This window comes from Macadamia integrifolia, unplaced genomic scaffold (genome assembly GCF_013358625.1).
Source record: "Macadamia integrifolia cultivar HAES 741 unplaced genomic scaffold, SCU_Mint_v3 scaffold664, whole genome shotgun sequence".
Lineage (NCBI taxonomy): Eukaryota > Viridiplantae > Streptophyta > Magnoliopsida > Proteales > Proteaceae > Macadamia > Macadamia integrifolia.
This window is the reverse complement of record NW_024870509.1, coordinates 40,365-60,137: the sequence shown is the minus strand read 5'-3', so window position 1 is coordinate 60,137 and position 19,773 is coordinate 40,365. Positions and strand designations below refer to the sequence as shown.

General features: G+C 36.9%; 3 protein-coding genes across 4 annotated transcripts in view; all 3 read left to right on the top strand.

The window, feature by feature from the left end:
• Positions 1–1,050, top strand: part of LOC122069619 (beta-glucosidase 12-like) — a 5,077-nt gene extending 4,027 nt beyond the window's left edge. The window contains exons 11-13 of one of the 2 annotated variants that reach the window (XM_042633675.1): positions 36–138; positions 225–333; positions 653–1,050. In XM_042633675.1, the coding sequence (XP_042489609.1) occupies positions 36–138; positions 225–333; positions 653–710 (270 nt within the window). In that variant the 3' untranslated portion in view covers positions 711–1,050. Of the gene's footprint in view, positions 1–35; positions 139–224; positions 334–652 lie in introns of those variants that run through there. The other variant, XM_042633676.1, reaches the window with a different exon arrangement.
• Positions 1,051–5,648: 4,598 nt separating this feature from the next.
• LOC122069617 (beta-glucosidase 13-like) lies at positions 5,649–11,668 on the top strand. Its single transcript, XM_042633673.1, has 13 exons — positions 5,649–5,867; positions 5,966–6,035; positions 7,758–7,816; positions 8,002–8,077; positions 8,388–8,465; positions 8,547–8,634; positions 9,351–9,603; positions 10,295–10,410; positions 10,493–10,710; positions 10,793–10,824; positions 10,955–11,057; positions 11,146–11,254; positions 11,374–11,668. Exons 1-13 carry the CDS (start codon positions 5,679–5,681, stop codon positions 11,540–11,542), a joined length of 1,560 nt encoding a protein of 519 aa, XP_042489607.1. The 5' UTR covers positions 5,649–5,678; the 3' UTR covers positions 11,543–11,668.
• A 2,486-nt stretch (positions 11,669–14,154) lies between these two features.
• Positions 14,155–18,774, top strand: LOC122069616 (beta-glucosidase 13-like). Its single transcript, XM_042633672.1, has 13 exons — positions 14,155–14,454; positions 14,578–14,647; positions 14,940–14,998; positions 15,168–15,243; positions 15,516–15,593; positions 15,675–15,762; positions 16,086–16,338; positions 17,122–17,237; positions 17,347–17,564; positions 17,647–17,678; positions 17,848–17,950; positions 18,039–18,147; positions 18,267–18,774. The coding sequence occupies exons 1-13, from the start codon at positions 14,170–14,172 to the stop codon at positions 18,433–18,435; spliced, it is 1,656 nt and encodes a 551-aa protein (XP_042489606.1). The 5' UTR covers positions 14,155–14,169; the 3' UTR covers positions 18,436–18,774.
• The last annotated feature ends 999 nt before the right edge of the window (positions 18,775–19,773 follow it).

Sequence of the window (19,773 nt, the reverse complement as noted above, 5' to 3'; positions counted from 1 at the left end):
ATATATATATATATATATATATGGATTTTCCACAGGTTGGTTTGGAGTGCCTGTTCATATATCCCCGAGGAATATGGAAGCTATTGCGCTATGTGAAGCGAAAATACAATAATCCAGTGATCTATATCACTGAGAATGGTGAGACAATTGGCTTGGAAAGATTCATATATGTTGTCATGTAATCAAACAATTGATTTAAATTAATTTAAATTTATAATTTGTAGGGGTACTAGAGATTAACAACAGCACACAGACTTTGGAGGAAGCCTTGACAGACAACATGAGAATATACTATCATTATCATCATCTTTTATTCCTCAAGAAAGCCATCAAGTGAGTAAATTTTATACAACATTTCTCAATATAAAGCACAATGAATAATGATCCTTTATATTGCCTTGGGTGTTTAGTTTTTATTGTAATTAAACACTGGTAATCTATCAACCTCAAGGGGTTGCGGAGTTGGCATGATCCTTGGTGTAAATCGACAGGGGACGTGTGTTTGGATCCTCTTATCTACTTGAGCCCACTCACCTTGGATTTGATGGATTACCATTATATCTTTGAATGATCTGGCATAGATCCAGGGGAATGGTCAAGCCGAAGGATTGGATACTCTCGTCAACACCAAACTTTTTTTTCTTTTTTGCAGGGAGGGTGTTGATGCAAGGGGATATTTTGCATGGTCAATGTTGGACGACTTTGAGTGAGACTCTGGTTACACAGTTCGATTTGGCATTACCTATGTGGATTACAAAAATGGGTTAAAGAGATACCTGAAGCACTCTGCTTATTGGTTCAAAAAGTTCCTGCAGGGATAGACTACTAGACGATTCCATGCATATACATATGTGATAGCCCATATTTAGTGAAGACTCTTCTACTATTCTTCTTCACAATAATGTCTGCAATTTATACCATACCAAGGTAAGCAAATTGATGAGTGAACCTCACTTGTATCTGAATTGCTATGTACTAGTTGCAATTGCAGTATAATAATAAAATCGAAACTTTACTATATTATTGAATTGAGCTTTTATGTTTGGTCTATGGATTAGGCTTGTGCTTTAGGTCTCTATTGATTTGGATATGTTGGATCACCAATATTTCTTCAGATTAGGCTTATTTAATTAGCCTTTTGCCATCCTCTTTTGGGGTTTGTTCTCTTCTTCTTCTTCTTCTTCTTTTTATTGAAGATTCTAAATTTCATTAAAATAAGAGAAAATGGATAAACAGAACACAAAAAAGCGAATAAGGCAGCCCACCTTCGACATTGCCATCAGCAGGGCCCTTAAACGCTATTAACAAAATCTGAACCTCTGTTCTCTTCCCTTTTTCGTTGTCCTTGTATGTATATAAATATATATATTTATATATATATAGATATATATATATATATATATAGATATATATTTTCTTTCTTTATTGTAATCTTTATTCATTCAAAAAAATATTTTCCCAAAAAATTTGAAATAATTGAACGAACGATTGAGATCATCCGATAGGTTGTTTATGTTCAATCTTGGGATAACCTAGTAGGAGTTAGCCTACCTAATAATATAAATAATAAAACAATATAGCACACACATTGTTTCAATAGCTGGGAATCCATGCAGGAAGGGACACTTATTCTCTAGTTTTTTTCACGTAAATTGAGGAATTATCACCTAAATACATGAACCAAAGTTTAAAGCAACTACAACATCTAAGAAGTTTCAGTGTCCACATCCCATTCCAAATTCCACAACTCATTCGCAATTCCAAAATCGAAGCACCACATTACAAAATAGCATACAAATGGTTTCATATGTGCGTGGTTTGATATGTATATGTAAGTTTCATAATTTATTTATTTATTTATTTATCAATTTGTATAAAGGGCCCATGGGCCAACTTGGATGACAGCCCAAAGGGTGCCGGGTGGCATTCCAATTCAAGGAAGGGCGGCCGGGGAAAGAAGGGGGAGGGGTTTCAAACTCTAAATATGCCATGGCGTAGCTACTTCAACAACCAGTCCTTAACCAACTGCACTAGCAGTTTTTGGTATTCATAATCAATCTTTACCAAGATATTCTAAGTAATTTGCAACTGATTACCAAGATGTGTGAAAATCGTCTGGGCCACTGCACTGGTACAGTGAACATCGGGTGGTTGAGAGTCCCTTGGGGCAAGTGTCCAGATGCTCTCAACAATCTGATGCTCACTGTACCTCACCGCTCATTGCAGAGGATGTGGACTCTTACCAAGATATGACACTAGCATACTATGTAATTTGCAACTGATAAACTACTACCCTAGTATTGTAGTACGCACAAGCGATGGGTTTCAGCGTGTGCATACTAGGAGGAGCAAGAAGGGTCACGCAGAAGACCAACATAAAGCTACCGTGGTTTTTGGGGATTTGAGTTCTCCCATGCCGGGGACTAGTGGGTTGGATTGCAGGGGTGCTCTTGTTGGGCTGGGTGCTTGTAGAGGTGATGCCCCTTGCCCAGCGCAACTCAACCTTCCATAGGAGTCTGAATTCACTACCTCCTTGGGGTGCCTCCCCACATGGGGAACATCAATGAAAAGGAATCTCCACCTCAACTGAATCTGTAATGATAAGAGAGATTCCATTTGATTGGTGCTCGATCCCCCATGTGGGAAGATAATCAAAATTCTCGGGTGGGACTCAGTAGAGAATCCCACTGTCCCCGGGGATGAAAATCCTCTGTTTTCCTCATCCCTATTTTTCCTTGTTTTGCTACCTGCAGAACACGACACGTGGACAACTTTAACATCAACGGTCAAGGTTGGGTGAGGATTATTACATCCGGTGCATTGGTCTTAAAGTTGTCCGCGTGTCGTGTTCTGCAGGTAGCAAAACAAGAAAAAACAGGGACGAGGAAAACAGAAGATTTTTTCCTGTCCCGGCCCATGCGCTGATGTGGTTAACTCTATTCCCCCTTTGGAAATGGAGTGCATGCAAGCTGTGCCATGAACACGCCAAGCAAGGTTTTAAAATTCCATATAAGATTGGTATCGAATTGTATTGAATCATTTGGAATCAGACTGGATCAGATTGTATTGGGAATTGGGACTTTCGAGGTATGACTGAGTTGTGGCTTTGGCTGTGGATGATTTTGCGAATATATACGTTACTAGCGTGGAGGTCCCTTAAGAATGACTATGTGGTCAATGCATGGTTTAAGATATCAGATTTAGTCTTGCGATTGACCTGAGCCAACATCAATCCTGATTAAACAACAACAACAACAACAAACATAACCTTATTCCAACCAAAATGGGATCGGCTACATGGATCCGATATAAAAATTAGAAAATAAAAAAGCATACAAGAGTGGTTAAAAAGAAAAAATTGGGGATAAAAGAAGAGGGTAAAGCAGTATAGAAAGCACATCATGGAAACATCCCCTAAAGGGGTCGGCAAGACGGGTCCTTGTCCTCCTTGAAACTCTATCCGAAGTCATATTAGGGTCGGGCCCTTACCATTTGCATATCTTTTCGGCCACTTCGTTAATAGTCATCTTTGGCTTGCCCCTACCTTTTCTAGCTCCCTCTAAATAAATCTGGTCACTCTTTCTTATTGGGGTCTCCACAGGTCTCCGTTGGACATGGCCATACCACCACAATCTGCTTTCATGGAGTTTGTCTTGGATGTTTAATCCAAGACAGAATACCCCTAATTGTCATTATAAAATACCCATTTTACCTTATTACTTTTCATCCAGTGATTCCATATCGGCTAAGAATTGGATTTATGTTATTGTAGATATCGGTTATCCACCTTGCATTTTCCTGCAAGTCACAGATAAGAGACTATGCCTCGAGTCGATCTCTAGGTAAGGCTCTCCAAAGCTTAAGCTAGTAATGAGTAGGGACAAGCTACACGACCTTTGAGGATTCAAGATTGCATACCTTCCTTCTTCATCCGAACTCCTTTCTTATAGTGTCTGTTAATCCAGGTCTCCTTGATTTCAGGATCCTCCCTTCCCGAGATGGTTGATTCTCTAGTATGGCAAGTTCTTGTGTACACGTCAAAGCCATAGCGGTTGGTAGGCTCCCGTTCATGTACGTCCGACGTCATGACTTACCAACCGTACGGATTCGTTGGGATTGATGAGTCTTTTCCTTCATATGTCTTTTTGGTAGGTAACTTCCTTCGTGCACCAGTTGGTAGGTCTTTTCTTCCATCTATTAGGTCCCCATTGGCTGCCTTGTGTTTGCTTCATGGCTCATTTGGAAAATCCATAACTAATCTTGTGATTACCCCTTAGTTACGTAACCGGGTCCATGCCTGGCTAGCCTTGATCCTAAATTTTGGGGTTCGTCCTGACCGGGGTTATCGTGTAGGGGGTTATTCAAGGGCTAAGTCTGGCCGTGTGTGGTGTCCCCTTTTTTGTCCGTGCTTGTTCACTCTGTGCCCCCTCCCTTGTATGTTTGTGTTTATCCACACATTTGTCCTTGTCTATTCTTTAAGTGATCGTATGAATGTTCACCTGCCTTCCTACTTGTTTGGTACGAGCATGGCTTCCTGTTCGTCTGGTCCATACGAGACTTCTTGTTCGTTTGGTCCATACAAGAGTTCCTATTAGTCTGGTCCTCATGGGTCACGTGCGAGCTCATCTAGTCATTTGGTCCTCACGGACTTCTTGCTTGTTTGGTCCTCATGGGTTATGCGCGAGCTTACGTGACTTCCTGCTCATCTAGTCATTTGGTCCTCACGGACTTCTTGCTTGTTTGGTCCTCATGGGTTATGCGCGAGCTTACGTGACTTCCTGTCGTCTAGTTGTTTGGTCCTCACGGACTTCCCAGTTGTTTGGTCCTCATGGGTCATACGTGAGCTCACGTGACTTCCTGCTTGTTTGGTCATTTAGTCCTGGTGGATTTCCTGCTCGTTTGGTCCTCATGTGTCATGGCACGAGCTCACGTGACTTCCTACTTGTCTGCTCGTTTGCTCCTCATGGGTCATGTGAGCTTGCACGTGACTTTCTACTCGTTTGTCATCTGGTCCTTGTGCACTTCCTACTCGTTTAGTTTTCATGGGCCATGTGCGAGCTCATGTGACTTCCTACTCATCTAAGTTGAGTTCTATGTGGTGTCTTTTCCTTGATCCGTTATATCTATGGTATATCAGACTAGATTGACATCAATCCAATCCAATCCACCGATTCATGGAAAATAATCCTCTTTTTTTCTCATCCCTGTTTTTCCTTGTTTTGCTACCTGCAGAAAATGACACGTGGACAACTTTAAAACCAATGCACCGGATGTAAAAATCCTCACCCAACTTTGACCGTTGGATCCTCTGTTGTCCACGTGTCATGTTCTGCAGGTAGCAAAACAAGAAAAAACAGGGATGAGAAAAACAGAGGATTTTGATCCCCGATTCATGCCAATCCAATCGAGGATCCCAGCTGGTACTATCATGTGAAGGAACCTCTACTCAATGCATGTGTGCCAATTGTTGAAATCCTTAGACTTGATAGTGACCTGAACTGTGTGCCAGCTACACAGCTGCCAACCCAGGCAGCCGTTACTCTCCATTGGGTTGGATGCTTAATTCAACATCTGACGGCTGAGAGAACCCGGACAAACACCTCAACGTGCTGGAGAGGATCTTCGTTTTTATTATAAAAGTGAGATGGTGGCCAAGGCAAAAAGAACAGAAATCATCTATGGCAATGGGAAGCTTTCCGACTCATCTCTTGCTCCTGGGCTTGTTGATGATCGTAATAAACATGGCGAACTCGCTGTCGCTGGCTAATACAAATTGGACGGTATCAACGAGTCATGACTCGGCTTCATTCAATCGGAGTAGCTTTCCGGTTGGTTTCATTTTCGGGACTGCGTCTTCTGCTTACCAGGTTCTATTATTAGCGCATTCTTACAAGATTTCTAGCTAAAATACGCACAATTTCACACTACTCATTGTATACTTGTGTGTTTGTGGTGTTCTGATCAGTATGAAGGTGGAGCAAAAGAGGATGGCAGAAGCCCAAGTATATGGGATGTTTTCACTCGTGAATACCCAGGTCTCTCTCTCTCTCTCTCAATATTTATTAGAAGGGTAGGAAGTTGTGAATCCAGATAAAATTCACATATGAGAACAATCTTACACGTAAAATTTACCCGATCTCGGAGATCGCTGCCTGATCTTGTTGCCACACTGCACCAGAGAAAAGGCTCTCTGTGCACAGTTCGTAGTTTTTGGATAGGTTTGGACCAGGATTCGGACAGTTCCCTCTTTTTTTTAATCAGTTTATTATCTTTTTATCCTAGGGTCATATCAGTATCGCTGGATTGGATTGGTATAAAACGTAAACGTAAATTAATTCTAAAAAATAACAGAAGTAAATCTACCTGATCATGGCCGGTTTAGATAGGTATTGACTTTGATCGATCACAAGTTTTTTAGAACCTTGATGGATACCAATATTTGGGTGATTTCACCAATCCAATTTTTGAAACCATGTCTCTAAACCTATGTGACACATATAAATTGTTCTAAATAATAATAATAATAATAATAATAATAATAATAATAGATATGGAGATTGTTTAATAACCAGAGAAACATCAACAAGGTGCATATTTTCATCTTTCATGGTGTTGGGTTGGTCATTTCTCCCTTGCATGGATGTAACCCTTACACTCCCAATCAGAGTCCTTATTCCAGTATATAAAGTGTCATGGCAGTGGTATGTCATAGACTCAAACAACCCCTCTTTTGGTATTTATATAGATATTATGGTTTGGAGAATCAAAAGTGGCTGCTTCTACCATGATGAGGTGGATTTTTTGGGCTAATAGAGGTTACAAACTTCTTACTTCACTACTTTAATTTATATGAATTCTTCTCTCTTTGTTTTTTCTTGACTGGAGGAGGGGGGACATATAATATAAATACGACGGAACAGAGAACCAACCACAAGACCAAGACCAAGATCACCTTGGTTTTACCAGAGGCTGCCACCACTGTACTACAAGTTCATTCCCTTCAAACATTTAAGTTGACACATGAATAAGTCCAAAACAATAAAATAAAAATAAAGTCTAGAAATCTCTCCAAAAAAATAATAATAATAAAAAAAAATACATGGAGATAGCTCTCTCTCTCTATATATATAAAAAAAAAAGACAATTGTCTATCCCCACAATCGTATTAAGTTAGGACGGAAATCCGAAAATAAAACAAGGATAAAATTAATCCAAAACTGCTAGACATTAGGGCCAACCCTAGAAAACCTACTCAATTAAGAGGCCTGGTCTTAAACTTTCAATCACAGATGGTGGCTATTGATTCTGATCTAATGAGACATTCAATAATAGAGACCAAACTCGAACGTCTTGAGTTCGGCTCCCACTAGATATACCTTGGACCACTCACACGGGGGTGTTTAGTGCTCTTTACTATTTTCAGTGAAAGTTGAATGGTTCTCCTTCAACCCCAGTATGACCCGGTCTATGCGGTTGTGAGGCCAGTATGGGTCCGCGGGATTAGTCAGGCCAAAGGCCTGGATACCCATCGTTAGCGAAAAAAAAAAAACAACCAAACGTACCAACACTCCATTTCATTGAGTAGTGAGATTTTGTTAATCCAAACTCCTAATACTAAGGTGGTGGTGCTTATATTCATAGAGCTTTTTTATGTTGTCATCTACTTGTTTTTCCCCCTCAAGGAATAAATGAAAGGAAAGTAACATTGGCTATTTGTTATTATACGCTTAATTAGACATATTATGGTGATGTGGCAGGTAAGATAAGGGACCATAGCAATGGAGATGTAGCAATCGATTTTTATCATCAATATAAGGTATCTACATTTCTGATCTCTCGAATACTTACCACTTTTAGTAATTAGGACCTTACGTGCAGTCAGAATATATTATTGCAAATAAATCCATGTTGTTTGCATAATGCATTATTGTTATTGTTGTTCTGGTTGTTTAATTATCATTAATAGGTTTAATTTAGTAGGATAAATTTGTTATTTAACAGGAAGACGTGGCAGTAATGAAGGGTCTTGGGTTGGATGCATTCAGATTCTCCATCTCTTGGTCTAGGATTTTACCTGGTAAGATCATATATATATTTTTTATTTTTTTATATAATTAAAAAAAAAAATCAGGTTTAGAATAGTTTAGACGACTTAGAAGTCATCTGGGTAAGTAGCTAAATGCAATGAAATTGACAATTCTACGTTTCTATTTGGGTGAATGACTAATATATTCAACTAAGCCTAGAATTTCTCTTCCCCTTCATTACCAAAAAAAAAAAATTCTCTTCCCCTTAAAAGGTTAAAGAAAGAAAATATCTGTGGTAAATACATATGTAGATTATGAAATTGATACTAATAATTGAGTTGCTTATTCATTTTCTTTCAGATGGAAAAGTAAGTCGAGGAATAAACAAAAAAGGTGTTCAATATTACAACGACCTTATCAATGAGCTTCTCTCGAAAGGTTATGGTTCATCTCTCTCTCTCTCTCTCTCTCTCTCTCTCTCATATAATGTTCAGATTGTTTGATATCATTTCTATATAGGAATCCAACCCTTTGTAACTTTATTTCACTGGGATCTTCCACAAGCCCTGGAAGATGAGTATGGCGGTTTCTTAAGTCCTCACATTATGTAAGTAACAAAAAACCTATCCTTTTATATATAGGATTTTATTATTGAAAATCTCAAAATGTCAAATAATTTGTAACTTTTTTTTTCTTTAATATTAAACATAATTTTTTTCCAACCAGGGTAAATATTATCATTTTACATATGCACTCGAAACATGTATATGGAAATAAAACCTTTTGGTAGTGATATAATAATGTCCCTTTCAAATTATTTTTGAAAACCTTTTCTATACCTCTAATTATTATTATTATTATTATTAAACAATAAAAAAGGGGAAATTAAAAGAAGATGTTAAATTCTAAATGCGCTTATAGAGGTATCATTCAAATAGTTCTAAATATATACACAAATAATGAAAATGAAAGCTACTTTCTAGTGTACCCTAAGCCCCAAGCATAGGAAAGTGAAACCAGACTATGAAAAGATGCCCACGCCCCAGCTCCACTTCCCCCATTTGTGTGGGCATAGGGTACATTAGGAGGTAGGATTCTTTAATCCATATATATATATATAGAACTCTTCCGATCTAACGTAGGGAATGCTCAGACGACACAGCCCCTGGAAATGGGTAAAATGACGATCCTACCTGGACTTCCCCTAGGCAAGACCGGCAGAATTCTTCCTCCCTATGCTCAAACGGACTAGTTCCACCAGACATTTGAAGTAGATGATAAAATGTTCCACCAGCATTTGAACCATTTTCATTTAATACACAGTGATGACTTCCGAGACTATGCGGAGCTTTGTTTCAAAGAGTTCGGTGATAGAGTGAAGCACTGGATCACTTTGAATGAGCCAATGACTTTAAGCTATGGAGGATACGACATGGGCGCCAAAGCACCAGGACGATGTTCTAAATGGGTTGGAAATTGTACTAATGGGAATTCCGCGACTGAACCCTACTTGGTAACTCACCACCAGCTTCTTGCTCATGCAGCTGCTGTGAAAGCATACAAGGATAAGTATCAGGTTATTATTATTATTATTATTATTATTATTATTATTATTATTATTATTATTATTATTAGCAGTAGGGAGTGAGAACCTTGTCAGTCTAGTGTTGCGGTTGCTGCCTATGCCCAGACATTAGCAGACCTGAAAAGACCACACTGCTCTCTGACTCCACAATTGGAAGATGCTCCCATATGTCTTCTTATTGGCTCCGTGTGCTGATTTTGTCTATACCAGACTGACATGGCCCTTTGTCACTTATTATTATTATTATTATTATTATTATTATTATTATTATTATTATTATTATCATTATTATTATACGGGGCGTGGAGAGTTGGGTGGGATTTTCTAATACACCATTAATTAATTATTTCTACTCAATATTAAATGGACCAGTTAAGAACATGGTTCTAAGTATTGATATCGGATTAATCGTATCTTTTGTATCATATCGGTATTGGTCGAGGCTGATACTGATACCTGATGGATCTGAATTGATTATCAATATCGTTTCAAGGGTAAAACTGTAAATTACCTTTTTTTTTCCTGAATAGTAAAGGAAAAAGTGATTGATCATAGGTTCAATCTGAATCAATACTGATATGATACTGTAACGATACCAATACCAATACCAATATCAATACCAATAACTAAATTCTTGATTGAAAAAAAAAAAAAAACTAAGCATGTCAATGTTATGTTGCAGGCATCTCAGAAGGGAAAGATTGGAATAACACTAGATGCACATTGGATCGTGCCTTACTCAAATGACATTTCCGACAAGGCTGCGGCCAGAAGAGCTCTTGATTTCATGTTTGGATGGTGAGAATCCTGAGAATCCTTTTAACCTTTTTACTTGCTATGATAAGCTCTGTGATGTGCTGATCCTTCTTTTAAATTATAGGTTTATGCAACCATTAACCTATGGTGATTATCCACAAAGCATGATATCTTTAGTTGGAAATCGATTACCAAAATTCTCCATAGAACAATCAAAGATGGTAAATGGATCACTGGACTTCGTTGGGCTAAATTACTTCACTGCTGATTATGCAGCTAATGTTGCATTCTCCAATGCAACTAAAATAAGTTATTCAACAGATTCTCGTACTAGTATCACAAGTAAGTAGAAATACAACCCTAATTATATGATTAGTTGAATTTATATCATATTTACATAATATAATATATTTTTCAATGACAGAATCAAAGAATGGGATCCCCATTGGTCCAAGGGTGAGTATTATAATACAATAAACCTACCCCCTCCCTTGCTTTCTTATGCCCATTTTTAATCAATATAAGTTTATTAGTGACATATATAACACATATATATATATATATATATATATATGGATCTCCACAGACTGCTTTGGATTGGTTATGCGTATATCCCCGAGGAATACGGAAGTTTTTGCACTATACAAAGCAAAAATACAATAATCCAGTGATTTATATCACTGAGAATGGTAAGACAACTGGCTTGGAACGAATCATATATGTTGTCCATGTAATCAAATAATTGATTTGAATTAATTTAGTATTTATTATTCGTAGGGATATCAGAGTTCAACAACAGTACACAGACATTGGAGGAAGCCTTAACAGATAAGGACAGAATAGACTATTACTATCATCATCTTTTATTACTCAAAAAAGCCATCAAGTGAGTAATCCTCTACAACATTTGTCAATATAAACCACAGTGACTCCTTTATATTGCCTTAGGTTAGTTTTTATTGCATATAAACATTGGTAATCTTTTTATTTTTTTTTTGGGTGCAGGGAGGGTGTTGATGTAAGGGGATTCTTTGCGTGGTCATTGATGGACAACTTTGAGTGGGCCTACGGTTACACAGTTCGACTTGGAATAAACTATGTGGATTACAAAAATGGATTGAAGAGATACCCGAAGCACTCTTCCTTTTGGTTCAAAAGATTCCTTCAGCGATAGACTACTAGACGGTTCCATGCTTATGTACTACCAAAATAGCCATATATAGTGAAGACTGTTTTTGTGCTAAAAGATCATATTATATTAAATAATAAAAAATAAAGGAAAAGAAAAAAAGATTGAGCATCCTCACTCTAATACAACCACAATGTTGGTAGGGGATCCCCAGTTTCGGCAATGTCATCAGCACAAAGATTCAAACACCAAAAAATTCAAACAAAACTGGAAAACATAAATCTGAGTCTTCCCTGAGCATCAATCGACAACTCGTTGTTAATATGAGAAAGGAAGTTAATCAAAGTGGAAGTTTTTTTACGTCTCATTCTTAGTAGCGTTCTTCGCTAGATAATCAACAATTAGGTTGACTTCTCTAAAACAATGAGATGTTTTTCCACGAGATTGAGGATAAATAAAATTAAAGAAAAATCTAATCCTGAAGAACAAGCCTAGGAATCTTCCTAGCTTGAACAGAAACCACAATCATGGGGTTTTAGCCTACTAGATAAAATAAATAATAAGAAAATATAACACACTGTTTCAATAGCTGGGAATCCGTGCAGGAAGGGACGCTATTCCTCTAGTCTTTTTTTTTTTGGCTAAAAACGCTATTCCTCTAGTCTTCTCTATGTACATAGCTTCCTCCACGCTCTCCATATTCTGCGTCAACATGAGATCTTGGTTAGTTAAAACGGGAATGGAAAAAAATATATATATTATTTAATAAATGTGTTTAACAGTTGTGAAATATACAAACGTTAATTGAGGGATTAGTACCTAAATAATTGAAGTAAATGAAACAACTATAGCATATAAGAAAAATGCTTATTAATATCAACATTCCATTCTAAATTCCACAAACCCTTTTCCAAATCCAAAATCCAAGCACAATAAATCAAAGTAGTATACAAATGGTCAGAGGTGCATTCTTTACACTACGTATGTCCCCGTGATTTCAAATTAATAAAATCAAATTTATGCTGATATGATCTCTTGAAGTGCAGGGTATACCAAGAATATCTACCAAATGCTTGAGATATGCTACATATGATGCCTCAAGTCCTACCATGGTTTCAGGTATTGGTATCGTGACTTGTGGTGTTTTCGGCTTAGAGAAAGAGAGAGAAAAAGAGGGCATGGTCAGGGATGGTTCAAGTCAAGAGGAGTGTACCTGCATTTATGATCTTCTGTCGTGATTTCTTCAACTGATACAATTGAGTTCTCCCCCATAAACCACTACTATTTCACAAGATGAAGCGCATAAAACCCTTTAGGGGAGGGCAACAACGCGCTACAATAGTAGCAAAATTAGCGACGAACAAATAAAACTGCCCTATAGGGTATGTGGTGGCTTAATGCTTTATATTCTTACTTGGAAACAAACCTTTGTTGGGGCAGCCACAAAATACCGCCCCTATTGGATAATCTTTAGCGGCGTACAATAAAACCGCCCCTATAGGATATGTCATTCTTATATTTTAGTTAGGAAAATACTATCTATTGCAGCGGATACACAAATACTACCCCTATTGGATACTTTTAGAGGCTAATAAATATAACTGCCCCCATTTGTCCCTCCTTTAGAGGCAAATAAGAAAACCGCCCCTAATTGATACCCTATAGTGGAAAATAAATTAAACAGCCCCTAAAGCCTTATCTTTAGTGACGGAAGAAAAAACCCACCCCTAAATCCACCCCTAAAGACCTTTTATTTTTTTATTTTATATATATATATATATATATATTTGGCGTGATTTTGTGAATATATACATTACTAGTGTGGAGGCCCCTTAAGAATGACTATGTGGTCGATGCATGGCATAAGATACCAGATTCAGTCTTGCGATCGGACAGAGCCGATATCAATCCTGATTAAATAACAACAACAAAAACAATCGTAATCTTATCCCAACTAAATGGGGTCGACTACATGGATCCGAAATAAAGAAACATAAAAGAGAGGTTAAAAAGAAGAAAAATGGGGATACAAGAAGAGGGTAAAGAAGTATAGAAAGACACATCATGGAAACATCACCTATAGAGGGTCGGCAACACGGGTCCTTGTCCTCCACAAAACTCTATCCGAAGTCATATTCGGGTCGAGCCCTACCTTTTACATATCTTTTCGAACCATTTTGTTAAATAATCATCTTTGGCCTACCACTACCATTTCTAGCTCCCTCCAAATAAATCTGATCACTCTTCCTTACAGAGGCCTCCATAGATCTCTATTGAATATTGACCATACAACTTCAACTGGCTCTTACAGAATTTGTCTTGGATGTTTAATCCAAGATAGAATACCCCTAATTGTCATTATAAAATATCCATTTTACCTTATTACTTTTCATCCAGTGATTCCATATCGGCTAAGAATGAGACTGGCAACCAGCCCAATTTGACTGATCCATGCCAATCCAATTTCTAGGATCGGTCTTCCAGGGCTTGAGGATACCAGCTGGTACCATCATATGAAGGAGCCTCTACTAAATGCATGCGTGCCAATTGTTGAAATCCTTAGACTGGATAGTGACCTGAACAAGCAAGGATTGTGTTGCGTGCCAGCTACACATCTGTCAACTCAGGAAGGCGCTCCACTCCAATAGGTTGGATGCTTCATTCAACATCTAATGGCTGAGAGAACCCAGACAAACATTGGAGAGGATCTTCTGTTTATTATAAATGTGAGACAGTGGCCGAGGCGAAAAGAACAGAAATCACCTATGGCAATGGGAAGCTTTCCGATTCATCTCTTGCACTTGGGCTTCTTGATGATGGTAATAATCACGGCGAACTCGCTGTCGTTGCTGGCTCATAGAAATTGGACGGTATCAACGAGTCATGACTCGGCTTCATTCAATCGGAGTAGCTTTCCGGTTGGTTTCATTTTCGGGACTGCTTCTTCTGCTTACCAGGTATTAATCCTTAATTAATTACCAGGTTCTGTTATTAGCGTATTCTTATAAGATTTCTAGCTAAAATAAGCACAATTTCACACCACTCATTGTATACTTGTGTGTTTGTGGCGTTCTGATCAGTATGAAGGTGGAGCAAAAGAGGACGGCAAACGCCCAAGTATATGGGATGTTTTCACTCGTAAATACCCAGGTCTCTCTCTCTCTCCATATTTATTAGAACGGCAGGAGATCACGAATCCAGATCAGGTTCACTTATGAGAACAATCTCGTACGTCCCTGATCTGTAAATTTAAAATCTATTAAATGAAAAGAGATCTCCGAATACTAAGGTGGCGGTGCTGTTATTAATTAAGCTTTTTTATATTGGCATCTACCAGTTCCCCCCCCCCCCCCCCCCCCCTCCAAAGGAATAATTGAAAGGAAAGTAACATTGGCTCTTTCTTGTTATACTCTTAATTAGAGATATTATGGTGATGTGGCAGGTAAGATAAGAGACCTTAGCAATGGAGATGTGGCAATCGATTTTTATCATCGATATAAGGTATCAACATTTTCTGATCTCTCGAATTATTTACGACTTTTAGTAATTAAGGACATATTATTGCAAATAAATCCATGTTGTTTGCATAATGCATTATTGTTATTGTTGTTGTGGTTGTTTAATTATCATTAATAGGATTAATTAGTAGGATAAATTTTTTATTTAACAGGAAGACGTGGCGATAATGAAGGGTCTTGGGTTGGACGCATTCAGATTCTCCATCTCTTGGTCTAGGGTTATACCTCGTAAGATCATTTATTTATTATTTATTATTTATTTTTTATATAATTAAAAAAAAAATAAAAAATCAGGTTTGGAATAGTTTTAGACGATTTAGAAGCCATCTGGGTAAGTAGTTAAACATAATGAAATTGACAATTCTACATTTCATTTTTGGATGAATGACTAATATATTCCGCTAAGCCTAGAAATCCTCTTCCCCTAAGAAATTAGAAGAAAGAAAATATCCATGCTAAATACATACATAGATTTTGAAATTGAAATCATTTTCTTTCAGATGGAAAAGTAGGTCAAGGAATAAACAAGAAAGGTGTTCAATATTACAACCACCTCATCAATGAGCTTCTATCGAAAGGTCATTATTCGAACCTCTCTCTCTCTCTCTCTCTCTCTCTCTCATATCATGTTCAGATTGTTTGATATCATTTGTATATAGGAATCAAACCCTTTGTAACTCTATTACACTGGGATCTTCCACAAGCTCTGGAAGATGAGTATGGCGGTTTTTTAAGTCCTCGCATTATGTAAGTAACCAAAAACCTATACTTTTATATATGAGATTTTATTATTGAAAACCTCGACGAGTTAAATAATTTGTAACCTTCTTTTTTTTTTTTCCTTTTAATATTAAATATAATTTTTTCTGAGGATGATAAATATTATCATTCACATATGTACTCGAAATATGTGTGAAAATAACACCTATAGTAGTGATAAAATGATCTCACTTTCAAATTATTTTTGAAAATCATTTTTTACCTTTAATTATTATTATTATTTTTTTAGAATAAGGTAAAGGAATATTAAAAGAAATATGTGTAAGGAATGTTTTAATTTTAATACACAGTGATGATTTCCAAGACTATGCGGAGCTTTGTTTCAAAGAGTTCGGTGATAGAGTGAAGCACTGGATCACTTTGAATGAGCCAGTGAGTTTCAGCTATGGAGGATACAACTTGGGCATCAAAGCACCTGGACGATGTTCTAAATGGGTTGGAAATTGTACTAGTGGGAATTCGGCGACTGAGCCCTATTTGGTAACTCACCACCAGCTTCTTGCTCATGCAGCTGCTGTGAAAGCATACAAGGATAAGTATAAGGTTATTATTATTATTATTATTATTATTATTATTATGGAAAAGGTTGGGTATGCCGCTAATATCAAGTATGCTAGCACCCATTGTGTCTATCTCTCTCTTCTCTTTTTCTGAAATGACCCTCATATCTTTCCTGAATGATACTCCATCATGTGTTCCTATTGGTGTTATCCGTTAGCATACTTGTTATCGGCGGCATACCTATCCCTCTCCCTTATTATTATTATGGAAAAAGAATCCTTTGGTGTTGCGGCTGTTGCCTATGTTCAGACATCAACGGACCCAAAAAGACCATACTGTCCCTTTGTTTCACACACTGAAGATGCTTTCACACGTACTTTTATTGTTCTCGTATGTTGGTGTTGCCTACATTAGTCTGGCAGGGTTCTTTCTTCGTTATTATTATTATTCATGGTGTGGATACATGAGTTGGATTTTCTGATACACCATTGCTTAACTAGCATGGATTTAGTTCTCCGTATCGGTACAAGTATTGGTCTTTGTTAATATCGATCCAATCTGGGTTGGTATCTGAGAGGATTGGTGCATTTCAGTCGTTTTTACCCCTTACTTTTCGGAAAAAAAATATTTCTTTTTACTGTTTTACCCCTGAAACGATACAGATAACTGATCCGGATCGATCAAGGGTCGGTCTCATCCGATACTGATTTGATACAACCATACAACCAATATGATACCGATACTTGAAACCATGTTTACTAGTGTAATTCAGATTAAATAGAATTGGGAAAGAAGAAAACCAAGCATGTCAATATTGTGTTGTAGGCATCTCAAAAGGGAAAGATTGGAATAACACTAGACGCACATTGGATCATGCCTTACTCAAATGACATTTCTAACAAGGCTGCAGCCAAAAGAGCTCTTGATTTCATGTTTGGATGGTGAGATTCTTTTTTTTTTTTTCGTTCAAATGGTTTAGGTGTATACTTTAACATTTTTTACTTACTATGACGAGCCTTGTGATGTGCTAATCCTTTTTTAAAATAATAGGTTTATGCAACCATTAACCTATGGTGATTATCCACAAAGCATGCGATCTTTAGTTGGAAATCGATTACCGAAATTCTCCATAAAGCAGTCAAAGATGGTAAAAGGATCATTGGACTTCATTGGGCTAAATTACTTCACTACTAATTATGCAGCTAATGTTGCATTCTCCAATGCAACTAAAATGAGTTATTCAGCAGATTCTCATACTAATATCACAAGTAAGTTGAAATACAACCCTAATTATATGATTAATTGACTTTATGTCATATTTACATAATATAATATGTTTTGCAATGACAGCTTCAAGGAATGGGATCCCCATTGGTCCAAGGGTGAGTATTATTAACTATTCAATAAATCTCTCCCATCCCTTAACTTCTTATGACCATCTTAAATCAATAGAAGTTAGCTAGCAAATAAATCTTTTATGATGATAAAAAAGTTTATTAGTGACACATAGATTATATATATATATATATATATATATATGGATCTCCACAGACTGCTTCGGATTGGCTGCTCGTATATCCCCGAGGAATATGGAAGTTTTTGCTCTATACAAAGCAAAAATACAATAATCCAACGATTTATATCACTGAGAATGGTGAGACAACTGTCTTGGAATGAATCATATATGTTGTCCATGTAATCAAATAATTGATTTGAATTAACTTAGTATTTATTATTCTTAGGGATATCAGAGTTCAACAACAGTACACAGACATTGGAGGAAGCCCTGGCAGATAACAGGAGAATAGACTATTACTATCATCATCTTTTATTCCTCAACAAAGCCATCAAGTGAGTAATCTTTTTATAACATTTCTCAATATAAAGCACAGTGAGCCCTTTATATTTCCTTAGGTGTTTAGTTTTTATTGTATATAAACATTGGTAATTTTTTTTTTTTTTTTTTGCAGGGAAGGTGTTGATGTAAGGGGATACTTCGCATGGTCATTGTTGGACAACTTTGAGTGGGACTATGGTTACACAGTTCGATTTGGAATAAACTATGTGGATTACAAAAATGGGCTGAAGAGATACCCGAAGCACTCTGCCTTTTGGTTCAAAAGATTCCTCCAGCGATAGGATACTAGATCAAACCATACTTGGATGGGATTAATTGGAAAATATCTCATATTTTCAGAGAGGGTAATACCATTGCAGACTTCTTAGCAAGATATGCGGCCAAGACTGGTGTCTCTGGAATTAATGTAAATTTTCCAGGTCATGTAGCGGAGCTTCTTAGCAGAGATGCTAATGGAAGACCCAATTATAGATTCTACTAGTGTCCCCTCTCCCTCTCCCTCCTGATGTCAATGCCAAAGGTGGGGGGTTGGAGAGGTTTGTTTATGGTTGCTAGTTTGATGTACTGTCTATTTTATATTTCTACGCCTTTCTAATAAAATTATCCTTTAGTGACAAAAAGACGGTTCCATGCTTATGCACTGCCAAAATAGCCATATATAGTGAAGACTCTTTTTGTACTAAAAGATCATATTATATTAAAGAATAAAAAAATAAAGGACAAGAAGAAAATACTGAGCATCCCCAAGCTAATACAACCACAATGTTGTTAAGGGATCCCAGCTTCGGCATTACCATCAGTAGAGAGATCCAAACACTAAGAAATTCAAAAAAAACTAGAAAACCTAAATCTAGGTCTCCCCCATAGTTAGCAAAAACGGGAATGATAAAAAAGCGAAAACGGACGATATGGGTTTTAAACAGTAAAATTTTTTGAGTGATGCAATCAAATAAACAGTAAAAAAAATAAAGAACAGTAAAATTCGAAAAACAGATGATTTGAGTTTTAAACGTGTAGATTTCAAACAAACGGGACTAAAAAAATGGTAGTATATTCATATAAATTAAGAAAGTATTATATAAATATTTGCATCTAGTGTTTAAACCAACAACAATATCTAACATTAATGCCTATACATCATATGTCTCATTATAAGTTTTAAGACATATCATTGAATATCATCCAACGCCAATTCTAAATCATACACCACACATGCCAAAGTCTTATTTAGCTATGTGATTAGGTTATGGTGTTGTTTATTGTTGTCAATATAGTTAACACACTTTCGAAGTGACATATGTTCAGTTAGAGTTAGGAGTCATCACTTTAGAAATATTTTTCAGCAAATACCTTAGTTTATAGCTCAATTTTGAGGTCCGTGAATTAAATTTGAGTTGAAGGTAATATCATGAGAAATATAGTCCATTGTGTTAGCTTCAAGTTGGTGAAAGAATAAGGTCGATCAAAGTTTGGGATAGAGATATATGGTCAATTAAGTAGACATAATGTTAAAAAATCAAGTCTTAAAAAACGCCATAAAAATGGGAACATGTTTTAAACATGTTTAGAATGGGAATGCTTGAAGTATTCTGTTTTTTTAAGTATCCTTGGGAAGCATA

Coding starts and splice junctions, on each gene's coding strand:
- LOC122069617 (XM_042633673.1), top strand. CDS start 5,679: ATGGCAATGGGAAGCTTTCCGACTCATCTCTTGCTCCTGGGCTTGTTG. Junction 10,411..10,492: donor CTTGATTTCATGTTTGGATG/GTGAGAATCCTG, acceptor TTTAAATTATAG/GTTTATGCAACCATTAACCT. Junction 11,255..11,373: donor TTACTCAAAAAAGCCATCAA/GTGAGTAATCCT, acceptor TTTTGGGTGCAG/GGAGGGTGTTGATGTAAGGG.
- LOC122069616 (XM_042633672.1), top strand. CDS start 14,170: ATGGCTGAGAGAACCCAGACAAACATTGGAGAGGATCTTCTGTTTATT. Junction 15,763..16,085: donor TTTTTAAGTCCTCGCATTAT/GTAAGTAACCAA, acceptor TTTAATACACAG/TGATGATTTCCAAGACTATG. Junction 17,679..17,847: donor GGATCCCCATTGGTCCAAGG/GTGAGTATTATT, acceptor GGATCTCCACAG/ACTGCTTCGGATTGGCTGCT.